The sequence below is a fragment of the Pseudonaja textilis genome, chromosome 2 (genome assembly GCF_049901715.1).
Source record: "Pseudonaja textilis isolate UNSWEBS1 chromosome 2, rPseTex1.2, whole genome shotgun sequence".
NCBI lineage: Eukaryota > Metazoa > Chordata > Lepidosauria > Squamata > Elapidae > Pseudonaja > Pseudonaja textilis.
Window position 1 is genome coordinate 215956153 of NC_141991.1, and position 11582 is coordinate 215967734.

The window sequence follows — 11582 nt, forward strand, 5'->3', positions numbered from 1 at the left end:
ACTACAAACGCCGTGGAACGCTTTACTGGCGTGTTTTACACAGCTGCCAGGATCCGAAAGGAGGAACGGCCTCGAAATGGCCCTCAACGCGGAGAGGAGGCACGTGCACTTTGGCGCGTGCGCATTAGACGGACAGGAAGAAGGGCGCGCATGCGTATCCCAAATAAATGAAACGAGATTGGCCTCTTGGGCGAGATTGAGGCGTCGGTTTTCTTTGGCCTGCCGGCGAGTATCCGGACGACGCTATGGGGAAACTGAACGTTATTTTACTCCGATACCTTTCCAGGGATCACTTTAGGGTCCTCACTGCGGTAAGCCTGGTTTGGCGGATTCGATTTATATAATCCAGGGGAGGTTTGAGATCTGAATTGTTCGGGACGGCCACGTGTTCTCCTGCTGCAAGAGATTTAGGATGGCTCCGGGTAAAAGTGCTGAGACCCGAGTGGGGTTGTGCGACCCTCCAGATGTTCTGACACTTCCAGAACCCTTCGCTTTTAGGCATGATGACTGGAATTGTTGAGGGTTCAGGAACATCTGGGGCTTCCACATCTCTACAGATGAGCTGCCGTTTGTTTGTTTTTTAGAAAAGTAAATAAAGTTAGAATAAAATAGAATATCGAATAGAATAACTTTATTGTCACTTTGAATGTACACTAATCGGCATACATTAAAATGAAATTTCGTTGTATACAAGATCTCAAAAGGATCACCATCTCCAATATACATTACATTACCATGACGATAAATAAATAAATATAGAATTATGCATATACCCACATATATGACACAGAGAAACAAGGCAGTCTAGTTCAAATGTATACATGTACACGGCGAGAAAACCGTATCTTGCGAGTTTACCAAGTTATGTTGATTATCTTGAGAGAGAGAAATTTTGACCTTCCTCGCCAGCATTGGCCAACTCTGAACCCGATCCGTAGCCCACATGGTGTCTGCCAGGACTCATTGTTTAGTGGGGTCTTGTCAGTGTGACTGCTTCTGGACAAAATATCCATCACATTGTGTCCAAATGTCCATCAAGAGCTTACACCTGCTCAATGTCTGATTTTTTTCAACATAGACCACCCTATGCTTGAATGGCTGGGTGGATTGGACATTAACAGAGAGATAGCATGCATACTATTAAACTAAACTAAACAAAGGATAGATCCCCTATATATAAAGATATTTACCCATGTAGTAGGGCAGTACTATTATCCTTCTATCCTATTACTTTCTATTGGTATCTATGATTATCACTTGGTTGTTGTGTTTGTATGTACATTAAGAGCTTATGCATCAGAGATAAATTCTTTGCCCATTCTATTAAACTTTAACCCAGTCTTCCTGAGGTTCACGCAGTCTCATTTTTTCCAATTATACTAAATGCTTGGTATGAATTAGATGCTTTTGGAAGATACAGAGTTGAGATTAATCTGGACTCAAATTAAGGCCTGCCAATAATTTGTTCTGTCATTCATTTGCCTTGAGAATGCCACTTCACCCTAAGGAACAAACAGAATTGGAACCAGAATTATTCTTGTTAGGGATATTTAAAAAGAAATGTGGGAAAAATATAAAATATATAATATTACACATTTTAACGGCTGCTAGAATTGCCTATGCTCAGTGTTGGAAGCACAATTATATACCATCAGACGAATTAATCATTCAAAAAATAATGTGTGTGCTGAGATGGATAAATTAACCCTGATGTTATGAGAGAAAGACGACTCTGAATACTATAGAATTTGGGAAAAATGGTATGATTGGATTTAATTAAGACAAATGCACATGAAAGAATTAATGATAAGCAACCTATAGATTAAATGTTTACATTTGCAAAAATTGTATATATTTGTAAATAAGCACAAAATAAAAGTTTATGAGATAGGTGTCACATACTGTTAATGTCATAATATGTATGTTTTTGGTTCAGTTTTTAAAGATATAAAAGACTAATCCAGTTTATTACAAAAAAGAGAAAATGCCATTTCAAGGTAGGTCTGATAAGTTGCCATTTCAAGACTAAGCCATCTATATTTTATCAGATTATCAAAGTTAATTGGTACATGCATTCAAAATATACATTCGTACATATAAAATACATTTAAAAGAATAGGAAAGATATCAAGTTAGGCTTATCATAATACATTGTATTTATTATTCTTTCTTTTTGTTATTACAGGTAGAAATGGGCATGAAGAATCATGAAATAGTCCCTCCTAGTTTGATTGCCTCCATTGCCAGTCTTAAACACGGGGGTTGTAATAAAATACTGAAAGAATTAACAAAACATAGACTTACAGCTTATGAACGAACTAAAAGTAAGTACAATTTTTTTTATTCTTCTGTGCATGTTTATCTACCAACAAAGGTTAATTTTGTATTAATGCATTTTATTATCATGTTTCAAATTATATAAATAATAGAAAACACAGAACTTTTCATCATTTTAGATACATTCAGTCCCTTTTACACTTAAGTACATAGCATGTGATGTACCTTAGTATATGTAAGGTTTCTTTCAAATTGAATACACAATTATGAGATGATTCTGAAATTAACTATTTTGAGTCCTTTCAATGATTGAAAATGTTTTTTCCACAACTTTTTAGCCCACTCTAGCCGTGGGCTACAGTGCCCAACAGATTCAATAGAAGAGAATATATGTAGCTCGGGATTGAACTGTGAAGTTTCTTCTGTCTGAAATCTGTTATTGTAATCAGTTTGGGGTTGGTGCAACCAAGCTCAGAAAATATCAAGGCCTCCATAGTCAACATTACAGCTGATATGTTTATTTCTTTGAATGTCAGCTCATTGGCTAGGATAAGTCTAAGCAGTTTACAAATTCCAATTAGAAATAATAGATATTACCCTACAACTAATAAAAAGGAACTGACATAATATATACTACATGTCTGGAAAGATGACCAACTCATTACAATAACTACCAGGAAGCAACTCCGTAGGTCTCCTGGAAAGCCAGCTTTTCACAGCAGTACAAAAGGAGTCACATCAAACTCTGGGTGGATCCTGTTTGGAGGATAAGCCCATTTACAGAGAATATATGCCTTGGAGTGTCCACAGGTTGACAGTGTCTTATAGCTGAGACCTGGAACATGCCATTTCTTCCAGCTTGCGTTCATCCAGCAGAAGGAACGGGATGATCAGCAATGTTAGGAATTATAGTTCAATATAATTGCAGGATTATATCATCAGAAGGATAATCATATTAAGTTATTAACATACGCATACTGTTGTCATATTTTAATTTTTCAGCTGTCCAAGGTTATCGATTAACTAATGGAGGTTATGATTACCTTGCCTTGAAAACACTGACTTCCCGAGACGTGATCTGTTCTGTTGGGAACCAAATGGGTGTTGGAAAAGAATCAGGTATTTTAAGCACTAGTTTAATTGGCAAGGAGAAGTTGGGAAAGTTATCATAACCTTTGTTTGTAAATTCTTCCCCCACCCCACCCCCCAAAATTCTGACTGTTGAAACTGCTTAGTGATACTGTGCATATGCATGAATGAAATTTTGTTTTAAAGATATTTACATTGTTGCAAATGAAAAAGAAGAGCAACTTGCATTAAAACTGCATAGGCTTGGGAGGACCTCCTTTCGGAACTTGAAAAACAAGCGTGATTACCACAAACACAGACACAAGATGTCATGGCTCTACCTCTCACGTCTTGCTGCAATGAAAGAATTTGCCTATATGAAGGTACTACTTATATATCCCTGATTGATGACCCAGGATAGTTGTAACTGAGAATAAGATACACCAAGGACTCTGTTGCCTTCCTGTAATTTTCTTTTCACTCATTAAAATGGTTTGATTTAGAATGCCCGAGGTTTTTTTATATTTTGCTAATATGCTCTTGATAAGTCTTGTAAGAATCATCATAAGTTTATTGTTTTGAATTCATTTAGCTCATCCATGATTGTGATTCACAACTAGGTTTACCAATAAGTTGTATTGTTTTTATTTTTGCTGTCGCAGAATTGTGATAGACATCTTTAAAAAGGGATCAGACAACTATTGTATGGATGTTTTGACCAGTAATGGCTGCTAATTACTATGTTTAAATGGATATACCACATTTAAAAATACTGTGTATATAACCCCATCCATGCCTAAGTTGATCCTTGATACCATGAAAAATGTCCTTCCCACACATAAGCCAACCTGCATTTTTTCATGGCATGTTGGTTTAAAAAATTGTAGATAGGCTTCTCTCCGGCTGTATACAGGATACATGACTATTTTGCCAAATATATTGTTTTATAAGCTCATTCACAGATGAGCCAAACTCAATTTCAGGGGTGTATTTTGTCATCTAAAATTATTAGCTTATCCACCAATATGATAGTTTATTTTAGTGTCATTTGTTGAAGGACAAGTCCAGACATTTTTTCCAGTCGATTGAGTGGCCACCTTAAGAAATGAGAGGGATCTTTGTCCTGATGTAACACTGCCACTCCTATATTTGTGCATAATTTGTATAATGTGCATAATGTGTTTGGGCTATTCACCAAAGTTAATGTTAATAGATTAGAACAATTATTTGCCCTTCAAAAGGAAATGTATTTACTCATGCTGCCTGTTTGTATGTCTTTGGTTGTTTTTTCCTCCTTGACCAGGCTTTGTATGACAGACAGTTTCCTGTTCCAAAACCTTATGACTACAATAGACATGCAGTAGTAATGGAACTTGTCAATGGCTACCCACTGTAAGTATCAGTGCTTGCCTGGTACAGATCTATTAAGGCTCCTTCACTACCAATGTGGTAAATTGATAAGCTGCCAGTCACTGCTTTTTTGAAAAAAAAATCACCACAGCAATAGTTCTTCTCTTCAAGACACATTTCAAAAGGAATAAGCCACAATATGTCACTTCAATTGCATGTGAGCTGTCCTCATTTAATGCAAACAATTATACTACTAGGTCTCCCAACTAGATAGTATTGGCATAAATGGCTCTTTTCTCTACATAGTTGGCTTACAAGTAGAGATGGGTAAGTTTGAGAAACATTGTATTTTTTCTGATATGTTGTTTTTAATGTTTTATATATAATAATGTACGTATATACACACACACATACAAAATTGCACATTTACACTCATATATTGCTGGGTGACTGGTATAATCTGTAGGGTTTATTGCAACTGAGTGAACCGCCTTGAGTTGACATGTCAGGGAAACTGAACTCTGCATATTATTTTGTCTTATAAATTTTTCTGTTTTCCTTTGTTGTTCTAGTGAGATTTTTTTTTTCTCTTCAGCCAATTGTATTCTAGTCTGATATTGTTTTTCTCTATAGCTAAATGGAGCTTTTATCTTTTTAATTTTTTATGTAGGTGTCAAGTGCGTCATCTTGAAGACCCTGCATCCCTATATAATGAGTTGATGGAATTAATTGTAAAACTTGCCAACCATGGCTTGATCCATGGTGATTTTAATGAATTCAATCTCATGTTAGATAATAAAGACCAGGTTACAATGATTGATTTCCCACAGATGGTATCAACCTCTCACCCAAATGCTGAATGGTGAGTAACTTCTTCATGTAAATAGTCAACTCAACAAAGTTGCCTTGATTTAAATTTCAACAAAATTTTACATTATTGCAACTAAGTTTTGCTGAGCAATAATGACTTGTTCACATAACACTGAATTCTAACTGATAGCTTGCAAGCCAGTAAATCAGAATCATGGTAAACTAAAACCAAAGTTTTTTCTGTATCAGTTGCCATGTAAAATAATTTATTCTAGGGAAGTTTGAATAATTATTTTTGTAATTTGACATTTTAAAGATTAATGTGAATTTGTGCTGGAATAGTTTCCAGGAGCTTTTTCCTAATTTAATAATGCCATCTTGAATTTCTGTTTTCATTCTTGAGCTTGATTAGTGGTTTTTAATTGTTCTTATTGTAAAGTTTGTACCATGACTATTTCAATTCTTTTATTCTAATTAAGCCATGAAGAGTCTTACAATTACAACCAAATATAAATAAAAATCTTCTAATAATATTTTAATTCAGGTATTTTGATAGAGATGTGAAATGTATCCGTGATTTCTTCATGAAGCGCTTCAGCTATGAAAGTGAACTGTATCCAACTTTTAAGGATGTTAGGTAAGCTATCTGGTATATTAGCACATGAATATTTATTTCATTCTTCTTATTTGTCTTCCATAGTACTAGGTATACAATATACATTGAGATTTCACCTGTAGATATATTTGGTATATTAAAATTTAACTACTGGTATGAACCATGCCTCCCAAGAGAAGTAATATAACTTCTTAGCTTTTTTATTAGCCTTGTATTTTCCTTTAAACATTACATTAAATTGTATCTGCTAAGGTCCCAAATCATGTATTGTACTTCATATGCAAATGTAATTTTTTATTAAACATGTAACACAAGATTAAAAGTAGCTATGTTGTTAATCTATTCCTTTCATTTATCTACAGTATGTTCTGAGGTTTCAAGATGTTTATTTTTAAACATTTTGGGCGTGTTATTAAAATCAATAATTATGGATCAAATTATTCTTAGAAAGCAATGTATCCAAACAAGCATTCTCTTTTGTATAAATAGACCCCAATAACTTTTTTCTTGCTGTATTATGACGGGAACCCCTTGTTCCCATTTACTTCCAGTTCCTACTATCATTTTTACTGATATTCAGACGTTTTGTTGATCTAAATGGAAATCTCCCTCTGTTTTTCTTTATAATCACTATCTAACAAAGATTCATCCATCCCCCTTCCTCCATCCCCATTTTTTTAAAAAAAGATTTGAGTCAATTTACAATAAATAACTAATCATTTTAGTAATTTTTGGAATTCCATCTCAAGATCACAATTATTTTTTCCTGCTCTCCTTTTGGAAGTATTAGCGCATTATAAATAAGCAGAGTTTTTTTATTGGGGGGGAGATATTATAATTTGAGTGTTACTTGAAAAATGAATTTTGTTTCACTTTATTTCACATTACCAGGAAAGAGTGTTCTCTTGATGTTGAAATCTCAGCCAGTGGCTACACCAAAGAAATGCAGGAAGATGATGAATTACTTTATATGGATTGCCCTGAATCTGAGAATCTTAAAACAGAGACTTTTTCTGATGTGCAAGATCCAGAAGGAGAGGTTGCTTCATGTGACAGCGTAGATCAAATGACTGATGGGAATTTCATACATGAGGTTAAAAAAGCTTCAGGAGGTTTGTTGCAGACCCCTGAGGAAGATAGTGCAGAAGAAGATGAAGACAGTTTAGATTTGCAGGAATTCAGCTGTGCCTTACAAGAGATGGAAGGGCAGGTGATGACTGAAGAGAAGTCTGACCCTGAAAGCTCAGCCATTGGTTTTCGTGGTGATAAGAACAACATTGAAAAATCTACCCAATTGGAAGACGAAGTGGATCATGGAGAAGATACTGCTGACAAAGAATATGAAGATGAATGCTCCAGTCTGGTTGATTTGTCTACATTAAACAGGGAATTTAGACCTTTCAGGTAGAGAACTACACTAATCATTTAGAAGCTTTCTATGTGTTGTTTCTTGGTTTTGCCTTTCCAGAAGGTGAGCTTCTCTCTCAAGTATTAAGCACACAGTATAATCTTTGCAGATAGTGTTTTTTTAATGGTGAGTTTGTTTCAAACGTTGGTACATACTATGAGCTTCATTTTAACTTCTTTACATTTAATATCCCCATGATCATGTGATCCAAATCCAGGTGCTTGGCAACTGGTTTATATTTACGACAGTTGCTGTGTCCCAATGTCACTTGATCACCTTTTGTGACCTTCTGTCAAGCAAAATCAGTGGGGAAGCCAGATTCGCTTAACCAACTTTTAACGTTACTAACTTTATCAACTGCAGTAATTCACTTAAGTGAGGCAAGAAATGTCATAAAATGGGACAAAACTCACTTAATAAATGTCTCACTTAACAACATAAATTTGGGGCTCAATTGTGGTTGTAAGTTGAGGACTGCCTGTATTCAATAAACCAGATTACTTTAAGGAACCCAAAGAATAATCTCCACCCCTTCAGCAAGTTTTGTGAGTGAATTCCTTAGTGCATTATGGCCATTAACGAAATTGGGATTGTGGAAACAGCCTTTGTGAATGGCATTGTTCCAATTTGTTTGCGTTGGAAAAGCTGCTTAGCAAAATGTAGATTAAAGGTGAGTGATTTAAAAAATGTTTCTTATTTTAGGGATGAAGAGAGCCTATTTCATGTCAATCAGCACAGGACAAGAACCGCTAGTATGACTTCAATACAGAGCACTACAAGCCAGACAACAATTCCTCCTGTAAGTTTTTACATAATGGGTCTCAGGATCCTCCTCCCCCGCCCCCCCCCCCAAAAAAAAATCATCTACTGCCAAGCCTGACCGCAGATTCATTAACACTTGTTTGGTATAATTTCACATGCATTAGATCTTTACTAAGGAATAGAAATTTAATATTGGTAAATATTTTTTTCCAGTTATTGGAAATATATATATATTGGTTTTAAACTTCAGGTAATGGATAAAATCAATTTAAGGGGATCCAGAATATTCAGTTTCTTCATTCTTAAGTCTCGATCATTTAAACACATTGTTTTAAAATGATTTTTATCGAAGGACAATTAAGATCTAAACAGTTACATTTCATTTTAAATTGTAAAAAAATGTCTTAAAGGTGCTTGTTTTGAATGGAATAGAAATGACTTCTAATTAAATCCTAACACAGATACCTCTTTTGAATTTTAAAGTGTTGATGGGATTATTGAGGTTTTCTAGTTATTTTTACCCTCAAGTTAGAATTAAGATGAATTTATTTAAAATATATATTTTCTGTTACTCTAGTACAATTTTGTAAATACAGTGATCTACTGACTGCACACAACAAAATTAAATATATTTCCACAAATCTGAAAACTGTATTTTTATAAATATTTGTTTCAGCTTTCTGCGTAGCTTCATTAATTTATACTTTGCTTGTGCTATAGTGCCTTCAAGTGGCTACATATTATATGGAGTAACTTGAGATGGAGAATACAAGAAAAGCAAAAGCCTGCATGGATTTTGAGGATTTAATGCTTTATTTAATTTTTAAACAACATTATACAGCATCCTTGTTTGTTAATTCCACGCATCTTCACTGTTTTGAGGTTTGGGTAGTGCTTAGAAATAGGAAAAGACCACTACTTGCTCCCTTCCACGCCTAAACAAATTTCCTAGCACAGCTTTCCAAACTAGTACAAATGGGGAAGTATGAATTCCTCCTTTGTTTTGGTGGGTAACCAAATGATTGTTGTATACCCCAGATAACAGATAATCGGAGTTGGAAGGGACCTTGTAGATCATCTAGTCCAACCCCCCGCCCAAGTGGGAGACCCTACACCATTTCTGACAAATAGCGGTCCAATCTCTTCTTGAAAGTCTCAAGTGATGGCGCTACCACAACTTCCAAGGGCAAGCTGTTCATAGGTTGATTGTTCTCACTGTCAGAAAGTTTCTCCTTGTTTCCAGGTTAAATCTCTCCTTGTTCAGTTTCCATCCATTCTTCCTTGTCTGGCCTACAGGCGCTTTAGAAAATAGCTTGACTCCTTCCTGTGGCAACCCCTCAAATATTGGAAGACTGCTATCATGTCTCCCCTGGTCCTTCTCTTTACTAGACTAGCCAAGCCCAGTTCCTGTAACCGTTCATTGTATGTTTTAGCCTCCAGTCCCCTAATTATCCTGGTTGCTCTTCTCTGTACTTTTTCTAGAGTCTCAACATCTTTTTTATAATGTGGAGAACAAACTGGATGCAGTACTCCGCGTTCTTAACACTTTACCGCTTAGCTGCTAATGCCAGGCTCTCCTTTTTCATATTTTCAAACTAAAATTTATGTATTGTAGCTCATTAAATTATTTTTACAATGTTGAATGAAGGGGAAATTGCCATCCTATTTAGTAAATTGGGTCTCAGAAAATAGTTTCTAATCTATTTGTGTACTTCCTGGGCATTTATTTCTGGGCATAGCCACAAGAGGGACTAGTATTCTTCCAAACAATCTCAAAACACATCTGCAACATCTTGCTTCTTTGCATGACTTGCTTATTCTCAAGTACATTGGTATTTTTTACCTTATTACAGGTTTTTGTAGACATCAAGATAAATTAATCTTGAGTGTTCCCTAGAAATTTTAATTTGATTGAATGGCATAATGTGTAAGTTGAATTGTAATATTTTGATATTATTTCATTCCAAACAAGACTAATGTTTTGATGAAACTATTATTTCAGGAACTGGTAAAACAGAAGGTAAAACGCCAGCTAAATAAACAACAAAAAGCTGCTTTCAGACGACGACTGCAGAAAGGAGAAGCTAACATTTACACCAAACAACGGCGGGAAAACATGTACAATATCAAATCCAGTTTGGATTCAACCAGCTTCTGGGAATGACATCCTATGAAGACATTTATCTTTTTTTTTCTCCCATCTTACAAATCAAACAAATCTTTTATTTTAAATAACTACTTACAGAGAAGAATCTAAATCTAAAGTTCTTTTTTCCAAATCCCAAAGGTTACCGCTATAAACCCCATCCAAACTGTCAAGTAATGAAAATGATACTGCAAAGATCTTGCAAGAACATTTCAAAAAAATAATGAAGTACTGCTGATTTTTTTTTTCATATATTTATTCAACATTTTAGTAAATGGCCTATTGCCAAGGGTCCTGAGCCCAACAAATAGGCTTTTTTAGCCAAAATGTTGTATCTTTAGAATATAAAAAATCAGTTGGCATGCTTGATATGATCTATCATTATTTAAGAAAAACATCATAGAAATTTGGGTGCATCCCAGACTTTGATTTCTTTCAAAAAAATCTGTTTGAAAAAAAACTACAAGAGAACAGAGTAATAAAAAAATAAAAAATATGATTTAAGAGATAAAAAGCTCAGTGGAATAAGAATTTTGGTCACATTTAACAAGTTACATTTGTAACTTGTATTAAACAAGATACTTTTATTAATCAGTAATTGTTATTTTTGTGTTATGAACATTTCTTGCCTAGACCCTTATACTAAGAATATTTCTGTTATTTAAAAAAATGCATTAAAATTATCTGATATTTTGAAAAATAATCAGCTTTTAAGTGGTATTACTTCCTACGCTTAACCAAAGCCTAGCATAGTTTTATTATGTGACACAACAATTTCTAATTTGAAACCAGACAGTCTGCTAGATTGTAGTTTAGTGAGATCCCAGGAAGTAAATGAAACCATGATTAACTTCACCAATGGTAGTGTGTAAAACCTATTTTCCAATACCATTTTTAGGCATTTGCATGTTCTCTGTTCCTTTCTGTTATTCTTATTTAATACTGCCCCTTCACTTTCCACGTTTGGGTCCATGCTGGTGAGGATTTAATAAGAAAAAAACCCACTCCTAAATTAGTAGTAGTTCGGGCTCTCTATACATATTCCAGGGGTGGGGGTGTTTCTCCAGATTTTGGAAGATTTGCACTAAAGCATAGATCATTTGGCTGTTTTGCTATTTTTTAAACTGGCAATATGCAACAACAAC

At 34.8% G+C, this 11582-nt stretch overlaps 1 protein-coding gene across 1 annotated transcript; it reads left to right on the forward strand.

Annotated features, from left to right (window-relative positions):
- The first annotated feature begins 131 nt into the window (after positions 1-131).
- Positions 132-11119, forward strand: RIOK2 (RIO kinase 2). Its single transcript, XM_026719367.2, has 10 exons — positions 132-311; positions 2186-2324; positions 3280-3396; positions 3553-3728; positions 4649-4737; positions 5366-5557; positions 6050-6142; positions 7013-7525; positions 8232-8328; positions 10294-11119. The coding sequence occupies exons 1-10, from the start codon at positions 246-248 to the stop codon at positions 10453-10455; spliced, it is 1644 nt and encodes a 547-aa protein (XP_026575152.1). The 5' UTR covers positions 132-245; the 3' UTR covers positions 10456-11119.
- The last annotated feature ends 463 nt before the right edge of the window (positions 11120-11582 follow it).

Excerpts from the sequence above, each read along its gene's own strand:
- RIOK2 (XM_026719367.2), top strand. The coding sequence starts at position 246 with ATGGGGAAACTGAACGTTATTTTACTCCGATACCTTTCCAGGGATCAC. Across the intron at positions 4,738-5,365 it reads CTTGTCAATGGCTACCCACT|GTGTCAAGTGCGTCATCTTG; the intron begins GTAAGTATCAGT and ends TTTTTTATGTAG. Across the intron at positions 5,558-6,049 it reads TCTCACCCAAATGCTGAATG|GTATTTTGATAGAGATGTGA; the intron begins GTGAGTAACTTC and ends ATTTTAATTCAG.